Source organism: Chrysochloris asiatica, unplaced genomic scaffold, assembly GCF_000296735.1.
Source record: "Chrysochloris asiatica unplaced genomic scaffold, ChrAsi1.0 scaffold00034, whole genome shotgun sequence".
Classification (NCBI taxonomy): Eukaryota; Metazoa; Chordata; class Mammalia; order Afrosoricida; family Chrysochloridae; genus Chrysochloris; species Chrysochloris asiatica.
Genome location: NW_006408552.1, coordinates 20,073,285 through 20,090,234, shown reverse-complemented (window position 1 = coordinate 20,090,234; position 16,950 = coordinate 20,073,285). Strand labels below are relative to the sequence as shown.

At 48.6% G+C, this 16,950-nt stretch overlaps 1 protein-coding gene across 1 annotated transcript in view; it reads left to right on the top strand.

Annotated features, from left to right (window-relative positions):
• FAM20C (family with sequence similarity 20, member C) overlaps positions 1–16,950 on the top strand; it is a 74,760-nt gene that overhangs the window by 50,576 nt on the left and 7,234 nt on the right. The window contains exons 5-10 of the mRNA XM_006859889.1: positions 1,119–1,234; positions 6,615–6,795; positions 7,322–7,431; positions 7,634–7,715; positions 8,088–8,147; positions 8,932–9,186. Of these exons, the coding sequence (XP_006859951.1) occupies positions 1,119–1,234; positions 6,615–6,795; positions 7,322–7,431; positions 7,634–7,715; positions 8,088–8,147; positions 8,932–9,186 (804 nt within the window). The remainder of the gene's footprint in view (positions 1–1,118; positions 1,235–6,614; positions 6,796–7,321; positions 7,432–7,633; positions 7,716–8,087; positions 8,148–8,931; positions 9,187–16,950) is intronic.

The following is a 16,950-nucleotide window of genomic DNA, read 5'->3' as shown; positions in this document are numbered from 1 at the left end:
ACACAGGTATACCTCCTTTAATGTGCTACTCTGTATATGTACACAGGTATACCTCCTTTAATGTGCTACTCTGTATATGCACACAGGTATACCTCCTTTAATGCGCTTCACTTTATTGCACATAGCACACATTTACAGATTGAAGGTCTGTGACAACCCTGTGTCCCGCTCATCTATCAGCACTGTTTTTCTAACCGCGTGTGTTCCTTTTGTGTCTCAGTGGCATTCTCGGTGTCTATTAGTATTCTCACAATAGCTCAAACTTTTTCATGACACCATTGCACACTTGATAAACTCCAGTCTAGTGTCTATGCCCTGGGAAGCCACCAATTGTGTAGCTCTTTGTGTTGCATGTAATCTTCACTTCACTGTGGTGGTCTAGAACTAAGACCATAATGTCTCTGAGGTACACCTGTATTCATTTCACCCTCATGTCACCTTATAGGTAGGTACGAATTATCCTTATCCCATTTTATTGATGAGGAAATTGAGGCACCATGAGTAACTGTCCAAAGTCCTCTGCTCTTAGCCATTACCTCCTGTCCTCCCAGTACCTTCCAGAACATACTTATGCACAACTGTCTACAGACTGGTGGGTAGGTGTGAATAAAGGGAAGAAGGAAGAAAGGGAAGGGGTTTTTGTGGTCTGCATTTTAACACAGGGCAGGTCAGCCTTATGGTCCTCTGTACCTGGTCATCTTGACACAAAGGATGGAGACGAACTGCCTCAGACCTGTATCAGCAAAAAAAAAAAGGAAAAAAAACAAAAACCCCATTCAGCACACACTGCTTAATTAAGCACACAGCAATATATGCAGTGCCATTTAGAAAGATTCTCGTTAAAAGTGGATCATTTAATTTAATTTTGTCTTAAGCTCAGCACAGAAAAGAGGGCACATTTCCATTCTTCGGGTAATCACAGTCTCTGCCAAGGTCAGTCCCTTGGGGCCTTGCATTCCTGTCCCTGAGGGTGGGCTGAGCAGGGCCTCCTTGAGATGGGATTTAAATGGAGGTAGCCTAGTGGCTGTCACGGTGTCTTGGATCTGTGGAGCAGCTGCCTCAGGGTCCAAGGAGAGCCACGCAGACACAGACTCATTTCCCTGCTGCTTTGTGGCTAGGATCCTGGACTTCCGCCGAGTCCCTCCCGTGGCAGGCAGGATGGTCAACATGACCAAGGAGATCAGGGATGTCACTCGAGACAAGAAATTATGGAGAACCTTCTTCATCTCACCAGGTAATCCTGCACCTGGTAGGGTGGGGGTGAGGGGCTTCTCAAGTAGCTTTCTAAACACTCGCTAGTTTTGAGCTCTAGGGGTAGTGGCTATGTGCCGTGGCGTTGGTTCTGACTTAGAGAGAACATGTAGAGGGTTTCTGAGGCTGTAAATGTTTGCAGAGCAGAAAGCCTCATCTTTCTCCAGCAGAGCTGCAGGTGAATTCAAACTGCTGACCTTGTAGTTAGCAGCCTAGTTCATAACCCACTACGCTACCAGAGCTCCTTAGCTGGGCACTGCTGTTACAGCTTTTTAACAAAAACGAAATCACCCTACACTGCTTGTCTTAGAGGTTACCTGGGGCTGACGTAACAAAAACGACCACAAAAGTGGGTGGTTTGGGGGACAAACTTTTCACTCCTCATAGGATGCTACAAGTATGGATTCAAGGTTTCAGCTCTGGGTGGGTGGGTGGGGCCTTCTTTGTCAGTAGCTCTCACATGGGACCTATTTTCCCCTCTGTGTGAGTGCCTCTCACCCTTTGATGTCACCACCCTAAGGGATTAGGTATAGGACCTTCCCTCATTAACGTAACAAAAGAAACCTCCTATTTCCAAGCAGGGTTATATTTAAGGTAGAGGGGTTAGAACCAGCCCGTGGTTCTAACCAGCTGCGGTTATTGCTGTTCAATGCATCAAGTCAGTTCACAAAACACTGCCTGGTGCTACACCAGCCTCACATTGTTAGGTTTGAGTCCAGTGCTGCTGCCCACTGCGTCAGCCCATTTCATTGAGGGTCTTACTCTTTTTCAATGACCCTCTATACATAACTTTGGTTGCTACTGTCAAGTTGGTTCCTAAGGTTCCCAAGGCTATAAATCTTTGCAGGAGCAGAAAGCTATATTTCTCCCAAGGAGCAGCTGGTTAGCGGCCAATGCTTATCCTAAAGAGTCACAGTGCTCCCCACACGGTTCAATCCATAAACCACTGTTCTTCAACCTGCATCTTTCACTTCCCAGTTGACCATGTGACCCCTTGCACATCAGCGCGCATGAATTGTGATCATGTCAAAACGGGTGCACTGACATTCTCTACCAAGCCCCAGTTGTTGGCGCAGAGATTGTTTCTAACATGTCGTTATTTTAAAAGACAAAGTGAATGTGCTTTTGGAAACTTTTTAGTCTTTCTAAGCCGTCTTCTTTGGGTTGTCCAGACTGAGAAGATCTCTACTTTCTAAAGTCCCACCCCCTGGGTTTGAAAACACCCCCACAAGACCCTTGCACAGTTATAGGTTTCATGAGCCCTTCTCTTCCTCAACTAAGTGTTGAGCAACTCGACCCCAGAAGCAGGCTCCACCATGGCCTGGTGCCCCTCAAAAGTTAGCATGGGACACCAACATACGAAACCAAAGCCTTTTGCTGTTGAGTCGATACCCAGCTCATAGCAACTGTATAGGACGGAGTAGAGCCTCCCTCAAGACTGTCATCTTTATTGGAGGCTCATCTTTCTCCTATGGAGTGGCTGGTGGGTTCAAATCATCAACCTTTCCATTAGCAGCTGAGCACTTAACCGCTGCGTCACCAGGGCTCCTTCTCCACATACAAGATGCATACTTGACATGCTGAGATTCATTTGTAAACACATTAAAATCTTCAAGGTATCCATAAGTCATAGTCCCTTTCATTATCTGCCCCCAGGTTGTTTCAGAACTGTCACTTGGAGGCTCCACTTATACATCTATCTCTCCTTCCTTCATTCACCTGCTAGGCAAATGCTTGTGAATACCTTCTTGGTATCAGGCACTGAGTCAAGCTACTGTGTAGTATCCCTTGCTCGGTAGGCCTGAGTTGTAGTAATTGTTGTTAGGTGCGATTGAGTTGATTCTTACTCATAGTGCCTATGTACAACAGAATGAACTACTGTCCAGCCTGGCACCAAATTCCCAGCTGTTACACTTGATTCCATTGCTGCTGCCACTCTGCCAATCCACCTGCTTGGGATCCTTCTCTTTTTCACTGACCCTCCACTTTACCCAGCATGGTACCCTGCTTCAGGGCCTGGTCCCTTCTGATACCACATCCGAAGTATGAGAGATGAAATCTGGCCATCTTGGCGAGTTGTGGAGTTGCTCCTTAGTCCTCTCCAGGACTTTGGACATTTGCATTCATTCCCTGGAAGATGACTGAGTGGTCTCAGTGATGCTAGGTAGCACACAATGTGATACCCTAGCCCAAGTCACTGGAATCACACCAGGCATGGACACCCATACTAGGATATCATCTGACCACTCAGCCTTTCATCTAGATAATGTTTCAGCCACACATGTTGCTTTCTCTTGTGCAGTTGATAAAATCCTGAAATCAAATGCTTAGCTTCTTCCCAGTAACTTTTTTCTTTTTTTTTTTTTTAAAGTGCGGACAGGCCTCATTTGATTGCCCATCACTTTATTGCCCTTTACAGGTCTCTCGTTTTTACAAATGAAAGGCTGGTGTGTCCGTACCATATAGACTTTTCCAACCGCATGTGCTCCCCTGTGTCTCTGTACCACATTTTGATCACTTTCAGAATATTTCCAATTTTTTCACGCTGCACACATAATGATTGCAGTATAGTGTTAACATAAATTTTCATACACACTGTTGTTGTTGTGATGTGCCGTGGAGTCAGTTCCGACTCATAGTGACCCTGTACAGGGTTTCCGAGGCTGTAAATCTTTACGGGAGCAGAAAGCCTCATCTTTCTCCTGCGGAACAGCTGGTTGTTTCGAACTTCTGACCTTGCGGGTCACAGTAAATATCACAATAAAGCCGGCCACCCAATATTTTTGGATTCTTAGTTCATACACACTAAGAATCCAAAAATATTGGACGACCGGCTTTATTGTGATATTTACTTTATTTCAGTGGCTCTGGAACACAACTCAGCATCTGTAAGGTCTGCCTGTACAGACTTTATTTTTTAGAGCAGTTTTGATTTTACAGAAAATCCCATATGCTTCCTTGTTTCTCGCACACCATTTCCCCTATCGTTAGCATCTAGCACTCCTGTGGACCATTTGTTATAGTTAATGAACCGATATTGACACCTCATTATTAACTCAAGTCAGTGGTTTACTTTAGGGTGCAGTCTGTGTTGTTGTTGCTGTTGTTAAGTGTCATCGAGTCTGTCTATAGACGTTGGCACATGCATAATGTCACTTGTCCACCATTATAGTATCATACACAATCGTTTACTGCCCTAAAAATGTCCTGTGCTCCACCTATTCATCTGAGTCCCTGGCAACCATTGATCTTGTCACTGTCAAAGTAGCGTTTGCATTTTACAGAATGTCAGAGTTGGAATCACATAGTTTCAAGCTTTTTCACACTGGCTTCTTTCATTTAGTAATATGCATTTAGGGTTTCTCCATGTCTTTTCATGGTTTGATAATTCATTTCTTCTTCTTGTTGCATAATAATGCTTCATAGTATGAATGAAGCACAGTATGTCCATTCAACCACTGAAAAATGCCCTTTTGCATCATTTTTCTTCCTCTGTTTTGAGGTGCTCAGGTTGGCAAAGTCTTACAAATGTCTTCACTGTAGGAATCACCTGCCAGTTGGCTCTCCCTCCTTGACCTCTCATGGGGAAGAAGGAATTACCAGAGTTTTCAGCCACACTACTGAGGCGACTTTCTTGGTCCTTACAGAAAGCCATGCATGGCAAGCCCTCCATTTTCACTCCAATTTTCCAGGCGCTGGCTGGAATGATGGCAGGTTCTGTCCAGGCTTGACCCTTGCTCTGGCTTTATCTTGGTTGTCTTATTATTAACTCTATTCTGACCACATATATTTTCCACCTCTGGGGTTTAGTGGGAAACAGCAATCCCACTATTAGTGCATGCTGCCATCTGGTGGGAAGCTGTATAACTATATGAATCTGAAACAACAGCAATAAACAAACCAAGTCTCATCTCACCAACTTCAGCACTAGAGGTCCCTCGGGACATATGTGTCCCATGGTGCTTCAAATCTACCAGCTGGTCCTCAGAAACCCTATACAGGGTTGCTATGTCACTTAATAGTTGTGTCAAAATCCATATTACCTCAAAAAGTTTTTCTTTTTAATTTAATTCAAAATGCCTTTCATTATCAAAAACACACGGTTTCAAGAAAAATAAAAGCAAAGAAAAACTCAAAGTGTAAATTAATTTTGTCTTGAAGGGTTAAAGTGGAAACGACAGCTTTCTACAGACCCTGCCTTCTATAGACCCTGAACTCATCAGATTCTCCAGGGAACCAGAATGCCAGTCCTGTGGGCCCTGGGCTCTTAAACCAAACAGAGTTGCAGCTTCTGGACTGCGGAGGGACTGGGGAGTCATGTGGGTTCAGGGGCCCTGGGAGGATTTGAGTGATGACCCTTCCTTCTCCCAGGATTTTAAGGGAGCCCCTGGGGGTACAAACAATCAATACTTTCAGTTGCTAAGAGAAAGGTTGAAGGCTCAAATCTATCCAGCGGTGCCACAGAAGAAAGACCTGGTGATCTCCTTCCAAAAAATCAGCCACTGAAAACCCCATGGAACACAGTTCTACCCTGATTCCCACGGTGTATTGTGAGTCTGAGTCAGCTCAACAGCATTGGCTTCTGGATTTTAGGATTTGTCTACCAAGAAAACAAACTAAAAAGTGAGACCTGAACTCACGCTATGAATATACCAAGAGTAGACCTGCCCCGGGACTATGATCATCAGGACAGAACAGTTCCGGGGGGTTTTTCAGCCAGACCAGCCAGAGCCGGCATCTGGCACAGGCAACCAGCCAGTGGGGAGAATGCATTTTGTTTAGTTGGTTTTAAGCATTTCCTTGTGATTTGGTGAAAACGTACAGGGCACATTGGTTTCCCATTAGGCAGTACATGCACATTTTGTTTCATGATATTAGTTACAATTCCTTCAGTGGAACAGCACGTTTCCACCTTCCTACCTGGACTCCCCATTTCCGTTCTTTATTTCCTGCATCTTCCTGCCTTCTGAACTTTGTTTTTGAGCAAATGCAGCGAGAGCCCTGGTTACGTGCTCAGCTGCTAACCAAAAGGTTTTTGGTTCAAACCCACCAGAGATGAGGCAGTCTCCATCCTTAAAGATGACAGCCTGGGAAGCCCTGTGGGGCAGTTCTACTCCGTACTACAGGCTCACTATGAGTCACAATCCACTCCACAGTGGTGGCTTTGGGTTTCCTTACGGGGTGGGGGGACTGGTGTTAGTAGCCTTGTAATCTTGGCGGATTGCCACCCCTTTGAGCTTCCATTTCCTGTTTGCGGGTGAGGGTCGAAAGCAGACTCGTGAGGGGCTCTGCCCCTAGGTAGTGGGAGGGTCCACCTCGTGCTACCCGTGAGGTCCCTGGAACTGGCCCTTCTCCACCCACAGCCAACAACATCTGCTTCTATGGCGAATGTTCCTACTACTGCTCTACGGAGCATGCGCTATGTGGGAAACCAGACCAGATCGAGGGCTCGCTGGCGGCTTTTCTTCCTGACCTGTCACTGGCCAAGAGGAAGACTTGGAGGAACCCCTGGCGGCGCTCCTACCACAAGCGCAAGAAGGCCGAGTGAGTGGGGCAACAGGGGACCCTGGGAGGGCTAGCTTTCACGGGAAATTGAGCTGGGGGTGCCGGCCTCTGCAGTGGCTACGCACGCAGGTGGAACAGGGCATCAAAGTGGTGCAAACTGCCCCATCTGATGCTGGTTTCAGGCAACACCCTTTCCAGATTAGCCCCCCAGCAAGGGATCCCTCACTCTGGGACTTGAGTCCCCAGAATCCCTGACACGACCCTCTCAGCTTGTCCCTTGAGCAGCAGAGATTCTGCAGGTGCCCAAGCATGGTTCCAGGCTTGCTTGTAGTGTGACCCCAGGTGTGGCCAGTCCAGGACAGAGTGAGGTGGCCCCATCACCTCCTAGTCCCATGCTCCTGTTAATGCGATCTCCTCCCTGCTGCTGACCCACATTTATCTGTGAAGTGAGTCCTTCAGCTGCAGCTGAAATTCACTGGTTCTGGGTCCCATGTGGCTAGAGGGGCGGTCCTAGATTTTGACCTCAGCCGGAGCCCCTTTCCCCTACTCACACTGGCCCTCACAGGTGGGAGGTGGACCCAGACTACTGCGAGGAAGTGAAGCAGACACCACCCTACGATAGCCCCCACCGAATCTTGGACCTCATGGACATGACCATCTTCGATTTCCTCATGGGTACGCTCTGGATATGGGTGAGGACTTGGCTGTTGGGGTCTCAGCGTCCCCAAGAGGGAGGTTTCTGCCCCCTGAGTTCCCAGGTGGAGAGCTAGAGGTCACACAGGGGGCCTGGAGCTCAGGTGGAGGGGAGGGCACCCTAATCTGGGCTGGAGCGGGACCCGTAACACACAACCCCCACCCTGATTTATCCCCTGCCCAGGAAACATGGATCGCCACCACTATGAGACCTTTGAGAAGTTTGGAAATGAGACGTTCATCATCCACTTGGACAACGGAAGAGGGTGAGCCACACTGACCCCCGATCTGAGGAGTATGCCTGTCCCCAGCCCTACCCCCAGTTAGCTGGGGACAGATACCTGTCAGCCAGGCCTCTGCAGAGACGCAGCTGCACATGTGTGTCCACTGTGTGAGCCCTTCACACATGTGTCCTCTGAGTGAGCCCATCACATGTGTGTTCACTGTGTGTCCATGGTGTCCCTCACATGTGTGTCCTCTTATGTGTCTGCTGTATGTGTCCCTACATGTGTGTGTCCACGGTGTTCCTCACATGTGTGTCCTCTATGTGTCTGCTGTATGTGTCCCTACATATGTGTCCACTGTGTGTGTCCACTGTGTCCCTCACATGTTTCCTCACATACATGTCCTCTCTGCAGGTTTGGGAAGCACTCCCATGATGAGCTCTCTATCCTGGTGCCTTTACAGCAATGCTGCAGGTATGGCCCTGACAGACTCATGTGGAGAGAGCATTCCCCCATGGACATGTGCAAGAGGGGGTCCCTCCATGAATACGTGTGGAGAGGGGGTCCCCAGTCCCAAGCCCAATGTGCATTGACTCTACCCACGGGGCACAAAACCCTTTCCAAGGACACAGCACCCAGGAAACAAAGCATTGCCCCATTTTACAGATGCAGACGCTGAGGCCCAGAGTTGGTTTCTATCTTAGGGTGCATTTACGATGGGTGCCAAGAGCAGCTTCCCCAGTTTCCCCCACTCTACAGTTGGATAGCAGGTCTGTGACCTTTGCTGTGGGCTTAGCATATCTCAGAGCATCCAGCTATTTAGGCAGATGTGTAGGTGAGGGGTCAGTCCCTGGTCACCACCCCTGGGTGTGTCCCAGGGCTACCCTGCGCAGCTGAGCATTCTCCATGTCCAGCATCTAGCAGCCTGGGCACCCCCTTCCCATTGTAGGGGCCACACCTCCTCTCCCCCCCCTACAGAGACCTGACCTCCCTCTCCTCTCCTCCTACAAAGGCTTGATCCCCTCTCCCCCCTGAAGAGGTCTGACCTCCTTCCCCTCCCCCCCTACAAAGGCTTGATCCCCTCTCCCTCCTGTAGAGGTCTGACCTCTCCCTTTCCCCCCTGCAGAGGCCTGCCCTCCCTCCTCTTCCCCTCTGCAGAGGCTTGACCTTCCCCTCTCTCCCATGCAGAGACCTGGTCTCCCTCTCTTCTCCCCCTTCCCCCTGCTAGGGGCCTGACCTTCCTCCCTCTCCCTCCTAGGATCAGGAGGTCCACCTACCTACGGCTGCAGCTCCTGGCCAAGGAGGAGTACAAGCTGAGCCTCTTGATGGCCGAGTCTCTGCGGAGGGACCGGGTAGCCCCAGTTCTCTACCCGCTGCACCTGGAGGCGCTGGACAGGCGGCTGCGCTTGGTACTGCGTGCTGTGGGGGACTGCGTGGAGAAGAACGGAATCCGCAGCGTGGTGGAAGATGACCTAGGTTCAGATCGCACTGCCGCCACCTCCACGGCCACGAGGTAGTGACCTGCCTTCCTGGGACCCAGCAGGAGGCTGGACTGCCCTGCAAGACACGATTCACTTGGGTGAGTTCAGGGAATTCAGAGGCATGCAATCCCTCTGGAGGCGAGGAGTGACAGAACCCGAGGGGTCCTCCAAGTGGACGCAGATCCAGCGAGAAGGACAGGCCGATGTCTGCGCTCATGGACGGAGGTGGCTGCAGCCGCCCACCCACCCTTTTGTAGAGAAGGAAGCGTTTGCTTAGGATTTTGTATTTATAAGTATCTGTATTATAAAACATCTACAGACGTCGATCGCCTACTGTTAATCCCCGGGGTCACTCTCTGTGTCACATTGCACACCGAGAGCCCAGGCACAGAACTGCAGATAGACTGCCTCCCACCTTCCCACCTCTCTACTCTGAGCATTTGTCTGACCGCTGGAGAGACCCCAGGTGGATGCCCGGGACTGATGGACAGGTGGACAGATGAACCCTGAGTGCAGTTTTAAGAGGGACGCCAACCACCAGCGCTCTTCGTCGATGCCCAGCAGGCAATGCCCAGGGCCTCCGCAGGCGACCTTGCCTGGGACTCAGCTTGGACATTGCGGTGTAAATAGATCCGCAGCAGTAGGGCGGCCTTGGCAGCGTTGTGTGGGGTGTTTTACAATGTAGTTAACGTGCAATAAAAGTACGACATGTGCTTGGGCTGCCTCTGGGGTATGGGTGGTCGCCTGCCTGCTGGCCTTCTTGCCCAAGTTCCTAAAATCCAGTCCTGGACCCAGACATAACTGGGAGTCTCTGAGTAAACAGGGAGACTTCTTGGAGTCAGTTCTGAGCTTTCTGGAGCTGGGGACAGGCATGGGGCGCTTGGATGTGGTGCTCTGTAAAGCCTGGGGGCAGACTCTGTGGTCACCGGCAGGCCCAGAGGCTGGCATTCTGTACACCCAGGCACCGTGTGGCTAGCGAGGTGTTTACCCACAGGGGCCAGGGTGGCGGGGCCTACTGGCTCAGGGCCCCACCCACAACACTTTTCTCCAGCACCGTGCCTGAACAACTTTCAGGGGCCCTGTTAGGGCTCCAGGACACCCCCACCAGACCTATAAAAATATCTGCAGTGTGGTGGTACTACACTGGCTCTTTCGGGGGGCAATGAGGGGGAAAGGGGTGTTCCCACACCTCAGGTTCTTGGTAAGACAGTCTCCAAGCAGGGCATGAGAGTTCTGAGCTAGCAGGATTACTGTACCCCTCCCCCTACACACACACATCTTTTTTAGAAGACACTAATTAACCCTCCACTAACTTGTATGGGGTCCATGTCTCTAAAGCAAAATGCACAGTTATTTTCACTGTCTTCCAGGTGGGGAGGCAAAGGCACAGAAAGGGGATTCCCCCGGCGCTAAGTTGTTTAGGTCCCGGGAGCAGCCAGAAGGGAGCAGAGTCCCACCCTGGGTGGGTCCCATGTCCCCACCACCACCCACCCCGGGCTGCAGGCAGGGCCGTGCTGAGACATCTGTATCTGGTCACATCTCAGTTGATAAATCCCAACCCAAGCCACTGCTGTTGAGTGATTCTGACTCTGAGTGATCCTGTAGGGTGGGGTAGGACGGCCCCCACAGGGTCTCTGGGCTTTACGGGAACAGGTGCCACAGCTTTCTCCTTCCAAGTAGCTGGCGCATTAACCCAGGTGCCAAAAGAGTATGTAAATGCTCAGCATGTATGGCAAACACCTAAGCAATTCCTGTGTGCTAGGCACAGTTCTATGCACTTTATGTTGTTTTTCTGTGCTGTGGAGTCGGTTCTGCCTCATAGCGACCCTGTACAGGGTTTCTGAGGCTGTAAATCTTTATAGGAGCAGAAAGCCTCATCTTTCTCTCGCAGATCGGCTGGTAGTTTTGAGAACTGCTGACCTTGAGGTTCACAGCCCAATTCGTAACTCTGGTAGCGTAGTGGTTACGAATCAGGCTGCGAACCTTAAGTTCAGCGGTTCGAAACTACCAGCCGCTCTGCGGGAGAAAGATGAGGCTTTCTACTCCCGTAAGAGCAGACCCCCTGAAGTTGGACACTAGAAAGTAGAAGCAGTCTCTGGGGCTTCAAGCAGTTTGAACTGCTACTAACCCACCTAGCAGCGTCCTGGAAGAACATTTTGGTGGTCTGCTTTTGAAAAATGTCAAGACAATACTATGGCGCTGTTCTACCCTCACAGAATGATTCACCTCCCGTCGGGAGATCAGTGTATGCACCATGCTTCTCTGTATGGCACCAACCTACCTCTATTTTAAAAAGATTTGGAAGGATGCACCCTAAATTAATAATAGTGACTGCCTCTGTGGAGGGAAGCAAGCAAATTTTAGCCATAGTGTTTAAGTTTTGTATGATAATTATTTAAAGTTGTTGTTGTAGTTAGGTGCCATCAAGTCATACCAACTCATAGCAACCCTGTGTACAATAAAACGAAACACTGCCCGATCCTGGGCTAACCTCACAGTTGTTGCTACACCTGAGCCCATTTCTTCAAACCACTGTGCCAATCCATCTCATTGGGGGTCTTCCTTGTTTTCGCAGACGCTTCACTTTATCAAACATGATATCCTCCAGGGACTGGTCCCTCCTGACATCATGTCCAAAGTATGAGAGACAAAGTCTGCCACATCCTGCCTTCCAAGGAACATTCTGGATGCACTTCTTCCAACACAGATCTGTTTGTTCTTTTGGCAGCCCATGGTACTTTTAATGTTCTCCTCTAACACCATAACTCAAATGCATCATTTCTTCTACAGTCTTGCTTATTCACTGTCCAACTTTCACATGCATATGAGGTTATTGAAAATACCATGGCTTTGGTCAATTGCACCTTAATCCTCAAGTTGACATCTTTGTTCTTCAACACTTTAAAGAGGTCTTTAAAGAGGTCTTGTGTAGCAGATGTGTTTGATTTCTTGATTGCTGCTTCCATGAGTGTTGATGGTTGATTCAAGCAAAATGAAGTCTTTGACAACTTCAATCTTTTCTCCATTTATATGGATGTTATTTATTGGTCCAGTGGTGAGGATTTTTGTTTGCTTTACATTGAGGTGCAACCCATACCGAAGCTGTGGTCTTTGATCTTCATCAATAAGTATTTTGAGTCCTCTTCATTTCCAGAATTTTTTAAAGAGGAGGTTTCAAAAAGCTAGTGGGGAGATGGAATGAAAAGAAAGTGGGATTTTTCCATGAACTTTTTTAATCCCCCTCATATTGTGCAAGGAGCTCTGGTAGCATAGTGGTTATGAATTGGGCTGCGAACCGCAAAGTCAGCAGTTCGAAACTACCAGCTGCTCAATGGAAGAAAGATGAGGCTTTCTGCTCCCGTTAAGATTTGCAGCCTTGGAAACCCTGTACAAGGTCACTATGATTTGGAAACGACTCCACGGCACATAACAACAACAACAACACATTTGTGCATTTTTTGTGCGTTAAAAATACCAGGTGAGTATACATTGATTACTGTGTTCATTTCTTTTGCTGTGCATCGCCACAAACTTAGAACATCAGGCATCTCTGTGCATCACCACAAACTTAGAACACCAGGCATCTCTGTCCAGTGTGTTGCATGGCTGCAATCAGGGTGTCAGCTGGGCCACATTTTCTCCTAGAAGCTTCAAGAAAAATCAGCTTCCAGTCTCATTCTTGTTGTACGCAGAATTCAGTCCTTTAAGGTTGTAAGACATAGGTCCTACTTTCTTGCTGTCTGCCAGCAGAGGCCGACTCATAGAGACCCTGTGAGCAGCTGCTGGGTTTGAACAGCATGCAGTCCAATATTTATCCTACAGCGCCACACCATGACTCCCTAGGGAGCACAGACTTCCTGTTGAAGGAACTTAATAAAAATAGGGAAACATATAATGCTGAAAGTTACACAACACAATGAATGGAGTTAATGCCTCTGCATTGTATATGTAAAAAAAGTTAAAAGAGTTGGGCCCAGGTGACTAGATGGGAATGGTGGTGTTGTTAGGTGCCACCGAGTTGGTTCTGTATCATGGCGACCCTCAACATTCATCAGAAGATGCCATCTGGCCTGGCACCATCCTCACAAGTGTTGCTGTGTTTGAGCCCATTGTGCTGACCCAGTGGTCATTCTTGATTTGTGAATGGCATTAAAGGCAAGCTCTGTAGCCTTGCTCTCCAATGAATGAGAAGAGCTGCGGCTCCAGCCACCAGGGACACCAGCAGGCCTGAGGGACCCCATCTCGTCTTCAGATGGCTATAGCCATGGTCAATATCTCCACTGCACTGAGAAACCCAGAGCCAGAGCTACCCAGTTCCAGCACCCCCACTACCCTCCCCCCAGGATCCATGAGACGGAGTGCTATACAGACCACCCTTCCCCCAACTCTTCACACTTCACCCCTTTACCACAGCGAGAGCTCTTTCCAAGTCATTCAGTCCCCAGCTGCCTGTCCCTGATGCTGGGGCAAGTGTGGGGCAAAGAAGGCTTCACCCCACTGGAACTTTCTCAGACAGGACCCTAATGTCCCCTATATGGGGGGTCTTGCATTTCTCCTCAGGGCCCACACAGGGGTTCCAATAAGAAGGAAGGGGTCTATAGGTTGGCCTGGGAGCTGTCTATAGGAGGCTGTGGCCCCCCAGTGGTCACAGGACACAGTGCCCATGAAGGCCCAGGTCAGTGGGTATGAAGCCCATGGGATCCTGGGTTGGGGAACACAGCACCATAAATGCCCCACTCAGGGGGCATGGCATCTGTGAGGGCCCAGGTCCGGGGACAGCTGGATTGCCACAGGGGAGAACAGATCAGCCCCAAATCTTTCCTCCACCCTGTCCCAGTGGGTTGGGGGCTCACAGACAAAGACAGAACCTCCTCAACAAGTCTGGCTCCAGGATGTGTTTCCTGGGTGGCCTGCTGGGAAGGGGCCCCAGAGCCCCAAACACCTGCCAGGGCTGAGCCCCTCTCGCCATCTAGTGGCCAATTAAAGAACAGCAAGAGGGCCTATTCAATAGATTGTTGTTAGGTGACATGAAGTGGGTTCCCAGGATCCCTCAACAGTGGACAGAATGGAATTTATGCCAGCCCTGTGGTGTCCTCACAATCTATGTGTGAGTGCATTGCTGCAGCCACTGTTGCACCTCGCCAGACACCAATTCTTACCTAAAACCTGAGACTTTTCAAAGTCTTCTAACGTCAATCAATTTTATCTTTGTACTGTGCTAATCCATTTGTCATTCTTGGTTTGTGAATTCTTAATGGGCATTGAAGACAAGCTCTGTAGACTTTCACTTTAATAAATACAGACACTTTCCTTTAAACGCAGAGAAGTCTGGGTTTCAGCTGCAGGGAGACGGAACACTGTTGAAGCTCTCTGGCCTCCCAGAAGCCTCCACCTCCATGCTGTTACAACATGTATGGTCTCTTTCCTGTACCTACCCTCCACTTTGCTAATTTGTTACATTCAAGGAGAAGGGTTTCCTGGTTCTTAAGCTAGGTTAGCTGCCAACATGTCTCCTTCATGGTCTTTCTCTCTCAGAGCCCCTTCTTGCTCTGTTACATCCCCCTTGTCTGTAGCTCGTGCCCAGCACACAGCTGATCCTCGTTAAATATTGCTGACAAGCCATATCTCTCACCTTGCCCTGAGCCCTGAGCCTCCGCTGGTGCCAGCATGGTCCATGGGAACATCGTCAACTTGGCTCAACATCATTTGCTGATTTTCCTCCATAGCCCATGGGATTTCCCCCATGGTCTTCCTTGTGTGTGATGAATGATTACCAAGATGGTCCCAGTCATCCCGGCCCCATCCCTTGGTATTCACCCCCACGTGTGCCACATCCCCAAGCCCCTACATTTGATCCATGTTGGTGTGTGAGATCAAAGGCATACAATATAAGCGATGTTGTGTTCCTTCCAAAACTCTGCTACAGAACACCTTGTGACTTCCGTTTCTTTTTTTTGGACCTTTCGCTGTAGCAGAAAACAACTGCCATGTTGTGAGTAACAATGGAGAGGCTGGTGTGTTAAGGGCTGAGGCAGGAGGGACCTCTGGAAACAGAGCCGCCAGCTCCAAGCAGTCTTCAGATGACTGCAGCCCTGACCAACATTTCCACTGCAACCTCATGAGAGAGCCAGAGCCAGAGCCACCCAGCTAAGCCCGGGTTTCTGACTCTCAGAAGCTATGTAGATGAATAGTTGAGGGTGGTTTGCTATACAAGAGTAGATCACTCTACCCCAATAAGTTGAGATTTCTACATTAACAGCAAGACTTCTCTGTCTACTCACAGTTGTCCCAAGGTAAGAGCAGAGGGTCCCCTCAGCCTGCATTTCTTCATCTTGTCTGGGCACTGACCAAAGCATAGGAAAATATTCTCTGTAAGGCACCTGCTGCTACCAGCTCACCTGAGAGCAGCCCACCTGCATTCTGAGACAAGAAGTTCTCTCACCAAAGGAGGTGTGTGTTGTGTTAGATTGATCGAGGTAGCTTTTCCTCAGCAATAGAGATTCTGGTACCACATCAGACACCAAGTCTTAACTACAATTTGAGAATTTTCAAAGTCTTCTAACTCCGATCAATTTTATCTTTTTTATGTCTCAACCAATTTCTTCTTAGATGTGCTATGAAGTCTTAATTAAAATAGCAACAACCATTCTCCATTCATCAGAAACTCATGGTTTCATTCATAAGAGAGTGTGCATTAGATACAAAAAACTCAAAGACATTTAAATGCAGAGTCTGCATAAACACAAATTAACTGTGTGAATCACAGCTGTCATTCAGTCTAGATTTCCTGAAGAGGAATTTTCTACCAAAAAACAACAACCCACAAACCCACAAGTTCTTAGCAACTAATGATTACACCTAGCAGCCAAGTCCTTAACCCTTTGTATTACCAGGGCTCCTATGTTGGTGGTTCAAACTCCAGCAGCGGTTCCATGGGAGAAAGACCTGGAGATGTGCTTCCATACAGAACACAGCCTGAAAACCTCTGTGGGGCAACTCTACTATGGCATACGGGATCATTGTGAGATGGAACCCACAGTAAGGTTCAGCACTGTTCGAGATAAAGATCAGCATTCACATGGTACTAGGTCCACTTATGGTGGAGGAAAAACCATGGACCAACCAAGATGACTATAAACGCAGTTCTGTGGAAATGAATTCAATGTCCCTACTATTGTTGTTAGGTGCCATTGAGTCAGTACCAACTCATAGCGACCTTATGCACAGCAGAATGAAACACTGCCCGATCCGGGGCCAACCTCGCTACTGCTGCCACGCTTGAGTCCATCGATCCTGCCACTTGGCCAATCCATCTCATTGAGGGTCTTCCTCTTTTTCTCTGACCCTCCACCTTACCAAACATGATATCCTTCTCCAGCGACTGCTCCCTCCTGACCATATGTCTGAAGTATGAGAGACGAAGTTTGGTCATCCTGGCCTCCAAGAGGCACTCTGGCTGTACTTCTTCCAGAACGGATCTATTGGTTCTTTTGGCAGCACATGGCACTTTCAATATTCTCCTTCAACACCATAACTCAAAAGCATCAATTCTACGGTCTTCCTTATTCACTGTCCAGCTTTCGCATGCATATGAGGTTATTGAAAATACCGTGGCTTGGGTTCAGGTGCACCTTAGTCCTCAAGCTGACATCTTTGCTCAACACTTTAAAAAAGTTTTCTGCAACAGATTTGCCTAATGCAATACGTCATCTGATTTCTTAACTGCTGCTTCCATGAGTGTTGATAGTTGATCCAAGAAAAATGAAGTCCTTGACAACTTCAATCTTTTCTCCATT